Genomic DNA, 19,369 nt, shown 5'->3' on the forward strand with positions numbered 1-19,369 from the left:
TGACGCATTGTCGTCCCTCTGGCTTTGATATATCATTTATCCTTTCATTCAAGATATCCCTTTTCACTTATATTTTGGTTTTAGGTTCTTGCACGAGATGTTTGCAGCGTGGCAGTACACCGTTGATAAAAAGATGGGATTATTTTCTGTGCAACAAGAGGAGACTAGCCCTCTAGCTGCTTATGAAGGTTTGTCCGAGTTCTTTCATTAACATATATCCAGTGCTTTCCAAACTGTTGTTGGTGTACCTTGTGGATACGCCAATGATTTGAAGGTGTACGTGGTTGAACTTTTTTTGTAAAAATATTTGATATATCAGTGGGAAAGCGGGGTAGTTAAACTGAATACACGGGCTCAGAAAGCTTCGAAAGGTTATTGAGCATTTTCAAAGGTAAATGGGGTAGAGGGCAAATGTTTGTGATGCTAAGAATAGAGAAAACTCTGAAACTCAACTTGTGTTGGAAAAATCTCACTTGATCTGATCATTCTTTTAAGCATTGATTTGATTTATTTGAACAGATTGCAAATTGGAACCTACGCCTCCGTTTGTGGCACCACACGGTGTTTGGGTGGGTTTCCTGTGTGAGCTGGCTGAGACTGCCAAGTACTGCAGTCAGGAAAAGGTGGACATGCTGGCAACGCTCATTCACAGGTATATTTTGTCACTTCATCTTTTTAATATAATTGGTATCTATGTATTTAGGTGGTGGCGTATTGATACCAGATGAAGGTCTCCCACAGGAGACCACCTCAAAGGGCGGACCGAACCATCATATTTCCCAAAATACCACAGCCTACGTCCACTCTTCGCGGTTATCACAACCCTCGGTCGTGCGAAGCCCGTTTCAAAGAATCGTAAATTCAAATTCGTCAGCGCTCCCGCCAAAACACAGACGCGGCCTGTCAAAAACGGTCGCTCGCACCGCCACTAGTCAATTCGTCGGTAAAACAGAGAGCGCGTTAATGCCGGCAATCTGACAGTGGGACGCGCGCGAAAAGCTCTCTCTCGTATCAGACGTCGACCAGCCAGGATCTCTTCTCTCTCGCCTCGGACGCGGAGCCACAAGCGTCTGCAGCCCAGCCAGCATTTCCCGCCAAAAAGACTGCATCGCCACGCCGCAAGACTGACACTCGCCTCGGATGCCAAACATCAGCAGCCCAGCCGCGACACCACGTTTGCAGCCCGCCAAAGCGCCAATTACCAACCGACCGCCAACGACAATACCCTGTATCTGCGACAATATAAAATATACCAGCCTCGACACAATACACCGTGCGTTTCTGTCTCCCACCCCCGCTTTGACCTTGACATTATCACGGCCTACCATCTCCGCCTAAGAGCGTGCGAAGGCCGGTGATAGTACGAGGGTGGGTCAATAAGTCCTTAGAAAAGCCGACAAGTGGCGCGACTAGTACTGTAAGTGGTTTGTTTTCATGCAGCGGCACTACCGATTCAGTATGCTGCGAAGTTTCAATCAGATTGGTCAAGTTGTTGTGTGTTTTTCGTACATTTAAAAAAAAAATTTGCTTGTGGAAAATGGAAAAATGGAAAATGGAGAAAATTGAGTTTAGAGCTGTTATTAAACATTTTAATATAAAAGGGTTAACAGCAAAGGAAATAAAAAATGAGTTGGATTTAGTTTACGGCATATCTGCTCCTTCACTTGCAACTATTTATAACTGGTTAAATGAATTTAAACGTGGTCGTACATCAACAAAGGATGAACCACGCTCAGGACGTCCTGTAGAGGTGACTACACCAGAAATGATCAATAAAATCCACGATATGGTGTTAAGTGACCGAAGATTAAAGTTGAGTGAGATAATTGAGGTTACAGGGATCTCAAAAGGTAGCGTCATTTCTATTTTACATGACAAATTGGGCATGAAAAATATTTCTGCAAGATGGGTGCCGCGTTTGCTCACAGTCGACAATAAACGCAATAGGGTGGTGGCCTCTAAAGCCCTGTTGTCGCTCATGCAACGCAATCCGGATGAATTTTTTCGTCGCTTTGTGACTGTAGATGAAACATGGATACACCACTATACTCCCGAGACGAAAGAACAGTCAAAGCAGTGGATTGCGAAGACAAACCATGTCCAAAGAAGGCGAAAACCGTAAAATCAGCTGGTAAGGTTATGGCTACTGTATTTTGGGATGCACGTGAAATTATTTTCGTTGACTATTTGGAAAAAGGAAAAACAATAACAGGGGATTATTATGCATCTTTATTGGACCAGCTAAAAAACGAAATTGAAGAAAAATGGCCTCATTTAAACAGGAAAAAAATCCTCTTTCATCAGGACAATGCCCGTGTTCACACATGTTTACGATCAATGGCTAAAATTGAAGAATTGAAGTTCGAATTGGTCGACCACCCACCGTATTCGCCAGATTTAGCCCCCAGTGACTTTTTCCTTTTCCCAAACTTAAAAAAATGGCTAAGTGGACAACGTTTTTTTTCAAATGAAGAAGTCATCGATCGGACAAATGCTTATTTTGAGGACCTTCCGAAAACTTATTTTTCTGACGGCTTAAAAAAAATTGAGAAACGTCTAACCAAGTGTATTGAGCTCCAAGGAGATTATGTTGAGAAATAAAAAAAAAATACAAAAATAAAAACTGTTTTAATGCTTTTTTCTAAGGAATTATTGACCCACCCTCGTATATCTCTATATATATAAAAATCTCGTGTCACGATGTTTGTGGTCGAACTCCTCCGAAATGGCTCGACCGATTTTTATGAATTTTTTTATGTATATTTGTTAGGTATGAGAATAGGTCAACAAGTATATTTCATACCGCTAGGTGATTAGGGTATCTCTATCCAGAAAAATTTTCTTTTATTTTTTTGACAATTTTTTATTTGTATTTTTTTTATTATTTGGCATAAAAAAAATACTTATAACCCTAAATTTTCCCCACCCTCCCATTTTTTAATCGCGATTTTAGTATTTTTGTATGAACAAATTTAACCGTCGTTCGTATTTCAAACAGAACGAAATTATTTATGTTGTTGAATGAGAGATGGCGCTATGTCCGAGAAGAATTCAAGAGAAACGTCGCGTTATTTTGACATTTCATTCGGCATATAACAACGCAGTGCGTGTAAAATTTTGTACGATTTATTTTAATTTATCTATTTATGTGCGTGTATTACAGTGAACAATGCCAGCAAGACGCAAAGGGGCCTATTTGAGCCGTCGAACGAATAAAGCAACAAACATGCAAAATAGTAGAGCAGAACAGACGAACAAATCCAACAAGATAACAAAAATGTGCGCGTGAGCATGTCGCAATTGCGTGCATCTCAATCACAAGAGGCACAAGCTGAACGAAATCAACAACGACAATTGGAACGTAGCCAAGCGCGCCGGTTCGTAGTTAACACACGCAGAGCAAATGACCGACAACGCCAACAAGTACATCGAACATTTACATCCGCTTCGTTCCTTCGTCTCGCATTCGAGTACGAACCAGATATTTAATATTCCGCTCATCCGAAAGTGCTGATTGGTGCTATGGACAAAAAATGTCCACATTGTCATGCGCTCAAATTCAAACATGAGTCAGCCGAGATGTGTTGCGCATCAGGAAAAGTGCAACTACCAGAAATTGAGATACCACCAGAACCATTGAACGGCTTGCTCATCGGCACGGTTCCAGATTCAAACCTGTTCCTGAAGTCCATTCGCACATTCAATTCATGCTTCCAAATGACTTCGTCCGGAGCAACAGAAATAGTTCACAATACTGCGGCAAATAGTCAACAATTCCATTCTACGTTCAAAATCAAAGGCCAAGTATACCACAAAGTAGGCTCATTGCTGCCAATGCCAAACGAACCACATACATTTTTACAAATCTACTTCATGGGCGCGAGTGAGGACATCAATCATGTGGATGCACGTTGCGGCTACAATAGCCTCAATTCGCCTAATGCCAGGCGCATCGTCGGCGAACTGGATGCCCTGTTGAATGAGCACAATGAATTATTGAAATTCTTCAAAGCACACATGCACCAATTGCAAAGTGACAATCACGCTATTGTCATCAATCCTGATAAAACACCAGCTGGAGAGCACGTACGTCGATTCAATGCGACTGTTGTTGACGACATTGCTGGAATCATGGTTGGCGACCGCACATCGACGGGAGAAATCGTGATTCGAAGAAGAAACAATAATCTGGAGTTCATCGCTGACACACACCGTTCATAGGATGCTCTCTAATATCCGCTAATTTTCTGGAAGGGACAAGACGGATATTGCATAAACATTAAACAACGAGATCATGTCACAGGTAATTCATTCATTATGAACATCATTACTCATTTTGAATTAAGAAAATGAATGGTTGATGTTTTTTTGTTTTTATCGGCGGTCATCGTCTACAGCGCTCTATTCCTCTTTCTGTCATAGATCCCATCCCCACACACTTACGATACATTCGTTATTTTTTATTTAACAACCAAAATATTCACTATAAATAATTTATATGGCAGAACAACGTTTGCCGGGTCAGCTAGTATTATATAATATGTAAGTGTGTGAATCTAAAAAAGTATTACATACTGGACTAATTTATAAATTACTTGAAAATCATTTTGTATTGCGGATTCGTAACAAAGTTCACACTATTATCATCTGCATCTGTCAAGAACTCAATCCGTTTCAACACAATTTCAGATTCTCTCGATTAGTCGATTATTAAATGTGCCAAGATAAATCGTAAAACTTCTTTTATTAATAATTGTTGACTACGAAACATATTTGACTTAGATTACTCAGATTGAACACTTTTACATGTACTAAGATTGTCATCTTTTACAGGTCTTTGCCAATGAGTGTAGGAGCCATCAGGGATAATCATCAGAACCGACACGTGGACGCAGTTGGAGTCAGGTTCAAGTGAGTATCACATTACTTATCCACCCATCGCTTCTTCAACAGACTCTCTCGGCTTACTAGCAGCCCTATTCTAGCCGTAGTATTTATTTGTTACATGAAAGTTAATGCCTGTCCGTACACTTAATAAGTATGTGCTTATTATTCATTAATATGCCATTATTGTGTGCGCGATAGATGCTAAATTTTGTGTTAATAATAAATATGACTGCTAGATTACGGATGAAAGGCCCCTCTTTATTGTTTCAAAATCAGAGCTGGAAATGCAACTGGAACCGAACCCTGAAGTTTTGAAAACCAATTAAATATTTTGTAACTATAACCCTTGTTTCCGGATCCTAAATTAATTTTAAGATTGAAAATCTTGACCCTTTAATTATTAATTATTTTTTTATTATTATTATTAATATTTTTGGTCTTTCTGGAGCCAGTTTAGTCACTTTATATATTAAAAAAAAATATAATATTCATTCCGACATAATATTTAATACCGTGGTTGAAATTGTGGTGTCCACGTGGCACCTAGAGACCGATAACTATAGCTAGAGGTGTGCAATGTGAGTATTATCGGTGTATTGTAAGCTATTAGTTCTTCAAACTGCCGCATCTTAGTTAGTTAAATAGTTATAGTTAAATAGTTATAGTTGTCAGCCTCCAGTAACATATCTTAAAGAAATAGTTTAGATGTCTTCTTTTTTAGTGTTTAACTTAGAATTAAATATCCGTAATATACCTATAATTAGATACATAAGCATTAACTAAATTGATTTTTTGAAAGAACTAGCGGTCTATCACGTAATTAATAAACTGAACTATTTGTAATAATTATTGTGTGACGTCCAGGCTCCTCTCTTGTGGGCTGTCCCTCTTGCAAGGTGACATGCTTCCCCGCTCCCTGGCGAGGAACGTTCTCCGGGAGAGGATCTACAGTGCGTGCCTGGACTACTTCTGCCGAGAGCCCCGCTGCCCTTCCAAGCAGGGCCCCGCCCTCCGCGAGGATATAATTGTGCTGGTCAAGTTCTGGCAGGCAATGCACTCTGACAAGAAATACCTAAAGGCCAGCGCCATCGGAGGTTGGTGCAATTTTCCTTTTGCCCCATCATAGTTGGTACTAATAATATTTTTAAAATATCCACCTCAAGTCTAAAGAGCTTATGAAGTTTTAGTATTGCATTTGATGACATTTCTGCAACATTTTTAATGAGTTTAAGTAGACAGCCACAGAAAAATTATATTTTGTACGTTGGCTCAATGAAACAAGGCTGCATTGTTTATAATCACCACCTTTGCCAGTTGACGTTGTATGACATGCGATTTTTGTGGTTTTCCAACTAAATATTATAAATAATTATAGTTCGTCGGTTGCCTTTCTATATATTTTCACGGGCTATATTTGCATTATAAAGTGAATTCTTTGGTTCCGGTACAAGTCAAACAACTCATTTATGAACTGGTATCTAAAATTCAGACAGATGGGGGTTTGTTTGTTTGTTTGCTACCAATAATTCCGCAATTCAAAATGATTTCTTGCAGTTCATTTAATTATTACCCTTAGTAACCACTTTTCACTTCAGTTCGGTTCATTTTCATGTGTTTAGGCTCTGTCCATGTAGAGAAGGTTCTATTCAACGTATTTGGGTATACTATGGTATGAAAGATAATGATTTCTTAAACATATACTGCAGTCAGAATGCATGTTGTTTTTTCAATGTGTCTTTGATCCAGCGCAGTGATCCAATGACTTGGGCGAATGGCTAATAATCATTCCTCGAAAAAAATGTTAATACAACCTCTGTTCTGTAACGCACAATATGCTCTGCTTAGCAGCGAACATGGTAATTTACTTACTTTACTAAACATTTTCCAGATTTCGACATGTATGGACCCAACAACCTGACACTCTCGCAGAGCGGATACGGCTTGAACACCCCTGAAAATCGATCATCAGTAAACAGTAGTGAATTCAGCCGGCAGCAGGCTGGAGGCTGGATTAATACTGTAAGTTGATTTTTACCATCCCTCTCCCGTGTGATTAATGACATTTGACAGCTTATGTGACAGGGTGTGTAATACAACAGCTATAATTTGAGGCACGACAGTGGTGCTAGTGGTGTGGTGTGAGTACTATTTTTCCAAATTACTTCACCTCAAGTCCTCTACATCGCTCTTATCTAATTAGCGCTCCTGCCAGTGCCGCCCTTAGTGATTACTTTTGACAGTTCATACCTCGAGATAGTTAACTCCTGGAATGCGTCATAGCATTTTTATAACTATTTTTATTTATTTTGGAATTAAGTGTTATGTTGGAATAGAGCTGCAAGTATCCCAGCTACATTGTTTTGATTATTGTGATGTTTCATTTGAATGTTGTTCCAGGTGCCTCTGTCGTCTGGTCCAGCCGGAAGTACGGCCGGCAGTGTGGTTGGAAAGCGATCGGCGCGCTCCGTTAAGCTCAACACCAAAAACACTGCCGACGTTTTTGTGAAGGATTATATCAAGAAGCGGAATCTTATTCTCGAACTGCTGGTTTGTAAATTCATATCTTAGAGTCAAATACATAGTAATACTTATCTAAATAAGTGGGTTTATTTCTTATGTAGCCGATTTTCAGAAACATAATAAACAGCTTTCATATAGTTACGTATTGCAAACAGAAGTCAAGTAAGTATAGTTTCGAATGTCGTCTACTTGTTTCTGACAAAGTAATATCGTATTGAGTAGGTATCAATTATGTATGCAAACACAAAATACTAGTAGTATTATTAATGTCTTATTTTATATTATTCAAATTATTGTCATGTTTTATCTCTAACCTAAGTCATGGGAGCTTACTTTTGAAGGATCACTCCTGGCACACCTTAACTGGTCACCTCACATTTGTTACACCACAGTATGCCCCTGCATAATAGTTGAGGAGACGTGGGGTAGTAAAGTGAAAAACATGTATTTACGAAAACCTGTAAAACAGATACAACAAAATGTTTAAAAACTCAATTTTGCAATGTGATATGGAAAAATGCATGTTGAGTATAATGCACTGGAATCGTAAACAAAATAAATGGTTATGGATGCAATCTGAACTTGTTAATGTTAAAATGTCTGTCAAAGGGTGTGCATTCTACTATATTGTTAGATGCGGGGCGTGACCTTAGGACACTGAGGATACCCCTCTGGATTGATGAGATACTATGATTTTGGTTAAGAGCAGTGAAGATTCGAAAACAATGGTATATATTTGAAAAGACCTTCATCCTAGGCTTGTATCGAATTACACAATCATCACTCAAGGTTTCACGTAATATCTCAATTTCATATGAATTGCAGGCGGTTGAGATAGAATTCTTGATAATCTGGCACAACCCGGGCAGCAGGCCAGAGCTGACGGTGCCCGGCGAAGACAACATCGCCACGTGGCGCCTTAAGGACAATACCACCACGAAGGTTTATCGCGATTACGTCAGACTCGCATGGGAGATCAGCCCCGCGCTGGCAGTTTTCCTTCCCGAACGGTTGGTGATATATTTTTTAAATTATACTTATTATAACTAAGTTATTCAGCCTATCTACTGCATGGCGTTGTAAATCACAATAAACAGAGTTGTAACTATGTTAGATTTCATTGGGGAATACCCACATGCTCTGGTAGTTTTTCTGTTTGAGCAGTTGGTGCTATATTTCTTAAACTATACCTGTTATTACCTTGGCTTATCTGGCCTTTGTACTGCACACCATTATTAGGCCTGTGTTAGGCGCCACTGGAAGATTATCCCCACATAATAGTTTTTCTGCCCAATAAGTTTGTAGGAGATACATTTCTAAAATTGTGGTTTGAACTAATCAATTCATCTGTTTTCAGAATAAAGAATGAATCGTTAGTCCAAGAGTTGCGGTATAAAGTGCGCACTGACCCTCTAGCCGTGTCACACATCCCGCAAGCTCTGCAGTACCTCGTCACAACCGATGCACTACTCAATGACTCCATTGAGGTAAGTTCTAATGTGTTATAATATACTTGCAGTATAAAGTAACGCCAAGTAATATGTTGCAATTTTTCTATTCTCTGGATTTTCCACTATAATTTTAATACACTTAACATATTATTATGTACTGTACATTCTATAACCTTATGTCTTAAGACATAAGCTTAGGGATTGGGTTACTTTCCCTTTAGCTGCACTTTTATTAGATGCAGGATCCGACCTGACCATCAGTAAGAAAACAAATACTCAATTCCTGCATTGGAGCTCTTACATTGTGACCGATCTGACTAGTTTGATCGGTGTCCGACTAGTCTGAATCGACGGTACATGTCTGATTTTTTTTAGTGTTTGGCCAGACTATGACTTGACTATACTTGAGCCGACATCACCCCGAATCGCGCAACCAAAGTTTTGTCAGCATACATTCGTCAAAATATTTTTCGCAGTGTAATATTATGTCTTCATATTTTATAAATGAATGTTCTTGAAAGAAAGATACTTTATAGTCTCAGCGTAAGAGAAGAGGTAGAGTAAAAATTCGCTAGACTGAGCTATCGATACTTTCCGCTGTGCGCTAGGGTACAAAATTCGAGACCCACTAGTTTGGATAAGGAAAATGTGAAAAGTGAAGAGAGTTGTTAAAGGAAATCAGGACACCCACACCATAGGCTGTCTCGTGCTCTTAATTATGATCAAGTCAAATTAAAATTTATTCAGTACAAATTCGTGTTGACAACATGACATGACGATGATAGATTAGGACATTAATCCTACAATTTGATTGTGATTGAAGTGATTATTAATTTGGTATTATATTGTATGTTTAGTTGGTACACATGCTGACGTGGGCTCGCGTGTCCCCGATCGAGGCGCTGGCCTTCTTCTCCCGCCAGTACCCTCCTCATCCGACTTCCGCGCAGTACGCCGTGAGGGTCCTCGGCTCCTACCCTGCTGATGCCGTGCTCTTCTACATTCCTCAGCTTGTGCAAGCGCTTCGGCATGACACTGTATGTTAATTTTCTATATTTTCCATAAAACATGCACAGCGGTAAAAATTTAATCTAATCAGGTCTAGATCGTTGAACTCATAGATGTTAGCTAATTTTGATATGATCAGTTCATTGATAAAACATATTGACTGGAATTCGTTGGATATTTGGGTGCCGCTTGGCACAAATATTTTTCAAAATTATTCTTTCTTATAGGTATGTTTCTGAGGCGTTCTAAATTATGTACGATGGTATATGAGAATGGTAAGATGGTATGTCTTTTCGGCCTGATTATACATAGTGAATGTGTGGATATATCACAGAAACAATGCTCCGAAAATGTACAGACGTATGCTCCGTATCAGCTGAAATGACAATGTTTTAAATGTCTAAAGTAATAAAACATGTAAATTGTACGTATTATATTTCACCATAGCACAGTTCACCATGCTTTCTTATCGGAAAGAGATGACTATAGCACCGAGACGACAAAATTACGCGTTGTTTGTGGAGCATTTTCATAGGCGATTTTGGCAACATTCATGAATTCAAGATTGAAAACCTAACCTAACCTAACAAATAATCCAGTATATCGGCTATTTTCAAAATTCGTTTGCCGCTGGCTTACTGTAAACCAACAAGAACAGTGTTTTATTTAGACATGAAGTTTATCTCAGTACTATACGACCCAAAGAGGTTCGACAGTCTTTGATATATGACCATATATTTCCAATACAATATTTCACAGTGAATTGTGATATGGCGAACTGTATATGTACAAATTTCCGGACTCGACTTTGGCGACATTATGTTTTAGAGAAGATCTCCAATTAGCTAGGCCACGGTAAAATGAGAGTGTCAAGAGACGGGTTTGAGCTCAGCATTACATTCGTATTTTGAGCAGCGACATACAGGTAAAGGATGGCCAAAATTATAGCTAAAGTCTGATAACAGATATGGTACAAAAACTTGAAAAGTACCTATGTCAAGTATTGATTGAATGTTTTATTTTTACAGATGGGCTATGTCACGGAGTTCATAAAGGTGATAGCGCAGAAATCTCAACTGGTGGCACATCAGCTCATCTGGAATATGCGAACCAACATGTACACCGATGAAGACATGCAATGCAAAGATCGTAAGTCTTTAGTATTTCGAAATTGATTTCATATCAATATGGCGATAGCAAAAAAAATTTTGTTTTGTTCAAAAAGAAGTTTTAACTGTTAATTACAGCAAATTAGCTAACTGCTACATAACAACTGCATAATCTGCAAACCAGCCAACTACACTTTTGACCAAAAATTAGATTTTGATGGCATTTTGTTATAAAGCATGTTTTCTATGCTCACACAAAATTTCAAATTCCTAAACCTATAAATAAATGTGTTATCGTTCTTAATACAAAATAGCCAACTGCAGGTGCCAAATTTCTAATGTCTTAAAAACTAAAAAATGAAAAGTCGTAGAAACTAAAATAGTGTATTAATTCATGGTGCAGCTTATTTCTAAAAAAATTCCGCTTGATAGTTAAATTATTATGTTTTTTTTCTCCTTCCTGAACAATTTGCCTAAATGGAGTTGGCTGGTTTGCGAATTAAGCAGTCGATAAGGTATTGTTTCAATGTGAAACAATAATGGAATATTGATCATACATACTTTTTGAAAACACTTATACACAAACAAAATATATTAAAACCAATAGAAAAAATCTTTTTGAAAAAATAATCGAACCTGCATCTCTCGACTTTCGCTCCCACACACATATACTACTATGCTAAAGGTATCATACTTAATTGTGACAAATTTTAACTAACGGCTCTTATCATACTCTCTGAAGCGTTTTCTAAATTGAGCTACTATTGGCTATCGGTTTTTGTATTTTAAATCAAAGTAGGTATTACTTTAATTACTAACCGATGTCACGGATCACTCCAAGATATTTTAGTATTGTAGCTTCCTTGAACTTTAATTAAAAATAATGGAATAATCAAGCTGAAGATATTGAAATCTTCCGGCTTCAATAACAAAGAAATGAAAGATCGATTTCATCGATAACATATTACTTTCTTTTCCCGTCACCATCTGTTACGTGAGATACCGGGCGCCCTTCGAAAATGTGCTGATAGTGTCCCATGTGCAACTTTCCATGACCTTAAACTAATATATTATATTGTATAATATGCTTTTTGCAGCGGTTTTGTTCGACACCTTGGAGTCCCTTACCAAAAGCATCGTCGGGTCTCTGTCGGGCCCTGCGAAAGCCTTCTACGAGAGGGAATTCGATTTCTTCAGCAAGATAACTAACATAAGTGGTCAGATCAGGCCTTTCCCTAAGGGTGCGGAGAGAAAAAAAGCTTGTTTGGAGGCACTCAAGACTATTAAGGTATAACATCTAGCAGTGGTGAGGGGTGGAGATAGGCTGTTGAGATTCGACATAAATAGTGTACACTGAACTTTCTCAACTGAGACTACAAATTAATGAATATGAACGTGTTAATTAATTCAATTAATCCCTGCGTAAACCTAAACCAAGCCATAATAGATAATAGCCAAAAAATATTCATCTATCTATTTAAAATTATGTCATTAAATCATACATTATAGATAGAAGTATATTTTTTATCTATTATGGTTTGGTTACATAAGCACAGCTTAATGAATTTAAAAAACACCAACCGACACCATCTGTAATATGTATTTTTAATTCACTGAAAACAAATAAGTATGACTGACAAAGTTTAGTGTGCAATATTTATCTCGGTTCTTAACAGCTTATCTCCACCCTTTGCCACTGCTCTCTAGTGTTCTATTGCTAGGCCATTTCAGAATTGGTTATTTTACCACCAGCCATTTTAACATTGGGCATTAGCACGCTGGGCCATTTCAACACTGGCTATTTCAACATTGGTCATTTTAACACTAGGCCATTTTAGTATTATGTATGATTATTTGTTTTAATAATTTTATTAGAATATTGAATAAATTAAATTTATTTTAGGTTCAACCGGGATGTTACTTACCTTCGAATCCTGATTCTATGGTGATGGATATAGACTACAAAAGTGGTGAGTAGTTACAGTTAGTAACATATCGTCACCGTACTGGCAGAAGTTGGTAGGTGACAAAATTGAGAAAAATGAGTTAAGTGTACAGCGAGATTTTTGGGTATCAAGTCTTCGTCTGGAATAACTCAGTAGGTGCAATTTTTATTCCAGTTTGTCAAAAATAGCAATTTATTTTATCGGTAAGTACATTAATGCAAATTATACACAAGCAATTGTTGATAAAGTCACTTCCCGTTAAAAGCCACTCATAATATTCTTTTCTATCAAGAAAATAGACTGGAAGAAGTTGGTAGGTGTGCACTTACTGATTTGTGCCTGACAGCAATGTGTCGAATGTCAATCTTACGTATATGTCAGTTCGCTGTAATCGTCAGTAATTGGGCAGTCAACGTTAATAAATCTCTCCGTAAAATGGATTACCATACAAAACCAAGAACGGAAGAGATCATGAAATGCCAGGCAAATTGCATAAAGAAGTTAATTTTGATACATGTAGATTTCGATGGACAAATATATTTTCTGGAAATGAGATTTGTCGATCATTTTGGAGTTTAGATTATTCAAGACAAAAGGATTACCTTAATAATATTAATGAAAATTCTCCTATTCGAAAAAAATGCGAATATTAGACCGAATCATAAATTATCCAGATCATATTAAGTACTTGGAAAAAAATGGAACTGCTCATCGTCTGTCAAAAATTCTTTATGAGCACTTTGCACATTAGTGTTGCACCTATAATAAATGCGTTCAAGGCAAAAAAATCCTTAGGTCTAAATGGAAAACCTGATTAACGAGTAAAACACACCCCATAAACAAAACCCCCGAAAAAACGGTCACTAGGGTTAAAAATCACATTTAAAAGTTTCCTTTGACTGAATCACATTATTGCCGGAAAACGACTTCGAAAAAATATTTGGATGCGTCACTCTCTATTGCTAAAGTGTACTAGTTATAAATGCTGCTGAATATAAGGACGACAAAGTTGTCTCTCCTCTCAAAACCTCTCGTTTTATAAACCAAAAAAAGATCTCTGCACTATTTGTCAAAGGTATCAAAATGCAATTTGCACAGAAAGAGCTTCTTTAGAGGTTGAATATCAATGTCATAAGCAGAGATAGGTGGAATGTAATGAAGCAAAAGAAATTGATAAAAGGCGATGCGAGACAGATCGTAATTTCATATCTGCTACATTTATTTTGACATGCAAAGTGTTTTGCAAATTCCTTCTGATTCAACTTTCCAAATGTATTATTCAAGGAAAAATAATGTTTATAACTTGACCGTCTACGAAGCTGTTTCACTAAACGATGCATATTGCATCTCTTGGACTAAATTGAATGGACAAAGAGGAAGTGCTTTATTTTACTGGATTAAGTAGCTGCCTTCTGAAATTCACTACTTGAGATTATTCTATGATACATGCGGCGGATAGAAAAGAAATCAGAATATTGCAGCACTTCTCCTACATATCGCAACTACCACAGAAATATCTACAATCGAGCAAATATTCCTAGAATCAGGTCATACACATAATATGGAGGTAGATTCTGTCCACAGCGCAATCGAACATAGAAAAAACATGTGTCTGGGTATTCCATGATTGATTTGCTGAATATTTTCCGCTCTGTCCGTTCCACGAGAAATCGTAAATCTGCTCGCCCTCATAAGACAAAGCAGTTAGATTTTTATGAAATTTCCGATTTTGCCGCATTATGCAAGGGTACAATTAGTACTTATTAGAAAAATAGATGAGGATAGAAACACAGTTTATTGGCTAAAAATAAAATGTTTAAAATTTGAAAAATAATATAATAATTCAATATCGATACGATCACAATGGTGAATATAAAAAAATATTTACGAACATAACAAGAAGTAGAGCCGCAAGAAGTCTTGAATCTGGAAATAATTTAAACAAAAATCTACTTCCTATATCGATTGCTACTTAGGAATGATTTCAACAGAACTGCATGGATGGTATAAAAGTTTACCGGTATCTAAAATCCAAGTGGACACACTTCCAGAAACGGAAACTGAAGATAACGAGGAAAATGTCGATTAGATTTTTTTTACCTTAAGTCAATATTTTTGTGGTTTAATTTTTATAATAATTTTTTTAAGATCGATTCTGACTTCACAACATTTTTACTGTTTAAATAAATGTGCCAATGATTCTGTAACTTGTGAATTTTTTTTGTGAAAACATTGTTTCCATATCGACAACCTTTTTATGTTTATTTATTTATTTCACATCCATTTATGTCGAATTTTATAATATTTTTACATGTTAATGTTGATATTTTATTATAATTTGATTTTATTTCATCTATCCACTGGTTATTTCTAATTCACATCTTAGTATCTATTCTTATACTTGCACTCATTCTTTGAGAAGCAAAACTTTGTAAGTGCAACCTTTTAAATAAAAACCAACAAAATGAATATCATTTGTTCATTTATTTATACCAAACTTTATTTGTATCAGATAAGCATAAATCAATTTATATTTTGATATTATAATGATCAACGAAACCGTATATATTGAAGCTAGAGGCTCTATCCTAAAAGTTCAAATTTTCATTTGCTGTTTTCTCAGAACTATCAATATGTTACTTACCAACTTCTGCCAGTACGGTGACGATATATTCATATAATTCAATAATTACTTTCCTTACCTTATTACCTATTAGCATAGAGCAAATACATACAAGATCGTGCCATTTCTCTCCACTATTTTTATACTAACTATAAATATGTTTTATCCTTAACATAATTAGTATCCGATGAGCTGACATAACTTTATGATGAAAGCCTTCTGAAAAATGGTAACCGAACCAATATTATTACAGGAACCCCAATGCAGAGTGCAGCGAAGGCACCGTACCTTGCTCGATTCCGCGTCATGAGGCACGGCATCAACGAGCTGGAGTCGCTCGCCCTGGCCATGTCTGCCAACGGAGAATATTCACCGCCCGTAAGAAATATTTTACTAACCAATTAACTGCATTATCCCCGTGATCGATTGTCACTCAAATTTTTATTGTATTGTTTTAGTATTTTTCTTTCTATCTTATATATTATCATTAAATTCATTTATTTCTGTTATATCTCCGTGCATTTCTCTCCCATGGCACTTTTTATTAAATTATGTCTTTCAGTAAACTCAGCCAAAGCTCACTTGAGAGCATGGCGATCTCAGGTCTTAATGGCTTAAAGGTGTTGCTGATGCTTCATATCTAAACATAGGGCCTCGTGATACACTCGATTACGACCGAGTAAGGTGTGGGGCGGTTTGGTTTGGAGGGGTCCATGTTTATGTTCTCACTCAAATCAGACGATTGGACAAACTCCTCAAAGATAAACTTTCATAAATACACTGAGCAGCTTTACATGCTTACTCCTAAAGAGGAAAATGACGGTTTATAATATTTTAACATTCGTCATTTTGTCGCTTTTAGGAAGACGGCAAAGACCACTTCACAGGTCTTGGAGCCGAGCAATGGCAGGCGGCCATCTTTAAAGTGGGCGACGACGTCCGGCAAGACATGCTCGCCCTGCAGGTCATATCCATCTTCAAGAATATCTTTCAGCAGGTCGGCCTGGACCTTTACCTCTTCCCGTATCGGGTTGTGGCCACTGCTCCTGGGGTAAGAAAGTTTCCATGTAATATCCTGATATCTTAAAGATTTACCTCCACTTGCCTATAAAAACAGCATTTTTTCAGTAATCGATTAGCCAGGTAGAAGTTACGTATAAGTGATAATCTATGATTTTGAATGAAACATGTTACATTACAGCTGTTAGAATCCAAAATTAGTTCTGAGATTCTATCCAGATTAAGTATTAGTGGAAAAATTTAATGTGGTACAGTTCTATCAAATCAAAAATCAGAACCCCAGTTCCGGCTCTTTGATAGAAAGTAAAATGCCCCAATTTTACTTTGGACCCTCATCTGTCAAGATCTTTAATTATGTATATAATAATACAATTGTATTTTTTTAGTGTGGTGTAATTGAATGTGTGCCGAATGCAAAGTCTCGCGATCAGCTTGGAAGACAAACCGATATTGGAATGTACGAGTATTTCATCAAAAATTATGGAGACGAGAATACAAGAGAATTTCAGGTAATTTCATTGACCACTTTCAACTTCAATTAATGTAGGCCTAGTTTGCATCCTTGAGGAACACCTTTAAGTAAGATTTTTGTATGAAAAGTAGAGGACCCTCGTATATGGCCTTGAAGGTCACCTTTATTGAAATATTATCATTTTCTGGATTACAATCTTATTCTATATCATTGCCAGAGTTGTTTTTAGCTAGTTGTTCACCTTAAAAATCACCTCAGAACTTGATACACTCAGAATATTATAATTGGAAATGTATCTTTTCAGGCTGCTCGGAGATGCTTCATTAAGTCAATGGCAGCTTACAGCGTGATTGGTTTTCTTCTCCAGATAAAAGATCGGCACAACGGTAACATTATGTTGGATACGGACGGTCACATTATTCATATAGGTGAGCTGAGTTTCTTTTTCATTATGTCAGCAGTGATGAAGGAGAGGATAAAATCATACATACACCAATACCATGGATTTTATCACTTATTGTATATTAAAACTGTCTATTATATAATTTCGTAAGGCATGTTATTATGATATTGTGTGAGATTTACCTCAGAGAATCTCTATCAATGTTCTCTCCCTTTCTTCTGTCATTAATTCTGTAAAATATTTATGATCCTATGTTGAAACCTTGCGGAACGCCTTCAATATAAAAAAATTAAATTATTCATCTGTTCAAGAATATTAGACTATCACTGCCAAATTTTAACTCATCTTCGAACCCCAGAAAACTACATACTATAATTAGTGATTGTTCTTAAATATGTATGGTGCTAGATTAGATCCTTGCAGTACTCCTTTGAATTACAATAATTATACTATTTTGTTTTATAGATTTCGGCTTCATGTTTGAATCATCGCCGGGTGGTAACCTTGGATTCGAGCCCGACATCAAACTAACCGACGAGATGGTGATGGTAATGGGAGGAAAGATGGAAGCACCTCCATTCAGATGGTTCTGTGAACTTTGCTCCCAAGCTTTTCTTGCTGTCAGGTTGGTATAGTTGTTTTATTATTTTGGTTTTCGCTTTGTAGCAGTGTTTTGCAGTGGTGGATTATGGGCAGTGAATCAAAGAAGTTTGGGAAACTAAGAAGATTCTTATTAACAGTATGAATTTTCTTTGTTTTCAGACCTTACCAAGAGGCGATTATAACCCTGGTCTCCCTGATGCTGGACACGGGTCTTCCTTGCTTCCGCGGCCAAACAATTCGACTGCTGAGGGCTCGCTTCGCACCAAATTCCACCGACAAGGAAGCCGCCGCTTTCATGTTGTCCGTCATCAGAAGCTCCTTCCTTAACTTTAGAACCAGAACTTACGACATGATTCAGTATTATCAGAATCAAATCCCGTATTAAAGAAGGAAAAATATTTAATGGTTCAAGTATCCCTATTACATTATCCCTTTTACTCCCACGGGGCCGATATTTCGGCCCACCATACCTATGCGAAAACTCCATCTGGGCCGATCCATCGGCCGAAAGTTTGGAACCAAATTTACGATTTATTCCAAATTTTTTCCCGTCATATTTCGTTCATGTAGACGAAGCATTATATTCACTGTGTGTTGGGTGGTGACTAACATTTATTTTAGTGTCGGCATTGTTTATAATTATGCCATACCCTAATAACTCACAAGTCATAATTGCTCTGCTGTCGAACTTGAGACCAAAGAGGGTCATAAAAATAATAAAACATTATTTTTATGACACATTTTAAATTCTGATATTTCTTTTAGTTGTTTTATGATTCATATATCACATTACAAAATGAAATTTGTAATTTTTGAACTAACAATGGATGCCACTGTATTTTTGGTAAGATGGTGAAAAAATACATGAATATAAATAATATTATAAATGATTTAGTGCTTTGAGACTTATTTTTTGAAATTACTTCATTCCATATCAGTTAGTCGTCGATACTGTATCGAATTCTCTTGCGATTTCGTGAATTGAATAATATTCTTGAATACCTTGACACTATACGATTTTTTTTGATTACTTTATAAAAATTCTATTTCATAGAGAAATAATAATATGTTTATTTTTTTTTCTGTTACTACATAAGGATAGATTATATTATAAAATTTGATATATCAATTATAAATAAAAAAATGTTGTCACACTTGTTTTGTTGTTCAAACATAGTTTTATCCGTTCATTTCTAAATAAATATTGATACATTATTTTTTTCTTTTGTTTTATTGATGTAAACTATCAATATTATTACTTATTATTGCTTTATACACCATTGAGAACACACAAAAAAAGTTTCAAATTTTTAAAACATGTGTAGAA

At 36.8% G+C, this 19,369-nt stretch overlaps 1 protein-coding gene across 1 annotated transcript in view; it reads left to right on the top strand.

Annotated features, from left to right (window-relative positions):
• Pi4KIIIalpha (phosphatidylinositol 4-kinase III alpha) overlaps nt 1-18,897 on the top strand; it is a 70,943-nt gene extending 52,046 nt beyond the window's left edge. The window contains exons 22-39 of the mRNA XM_085950379.1: nt 85-188; nt 520-652; nt 4,834-4,911; nt 5,752-5,981; nt 6,776-6,906; nt 7,285-7,434; nt 8,233-8,417; nt 8,765-8,894; nt 9,716-9,895; nt 10,895-11,015; nt 12,073-12,263; nt 12,879-12,945; nt 15,798-15,922; nt 16,407-16,595; nt 16,951-17,073; nt 17,341-17,464; nt 17,905-18,064; nt 18,202-18,897. Of these exons, the coding sequence (XP_085806505.1) occupies nt 85-188; nt 520-652; nt 4,834-4,911; nt 5,752-5,981; nt 6,776-6,906; nt 7,285-7,434; nt 8,233-8,417; nt 8,765-8,894; nt 9,716-9,895; nt 10,895-11,015; nt 12,073-12,263; nt 12,879-12,945; nt 15,798-15,922; nt 16,407-16,595; nt 16,951-17,073; nt 17,341-17,464; nt 17,905-18,064; nt 18,202-18,427 (2,647 nt within the window). The 3' untranslated portion in view covers nt 18,428-18,897. The remainder of the gene's footprint in view (nt 1-84; nt 189-519; nt 653-4,833; nt 4,912-5,751; nt 5,982-6,775; nt 6,907-7,284; nt 7,435-8,232; nt 8,418-8,764; nt 8,895-9,715; nt 9,896-10,894; nt 11,016-12,072; nt 12,264-12,878; nt 12,946-15,797; nt 15,923-16,406; nt 16,596-16,950; nt 17,074-17,340; nt 17,465-17,904; nt 18,065-18,201) is intronic.
• Nucleotides 18,898-19,369: the final 472 nt, after the last annotated feature.

Source organism: Rhyacophila brunnea, unplaced genomic scaffold (assembly GCF_057557595.1).
Source record: "Rhyacophila brunnea isolate RB1 unplaced genomic scaffold, BYU_Rbru_1.0 scaffold_23, whole genome shotgun sequence".
NCBI classification, from domain to species: domain Eukaryota; kingdom Metazoa; phylum Arthropoda; class Insecta; order Trichoptera; family Rhyacophilidae; genus Rhyacophila; species Rhyacophila brunnea.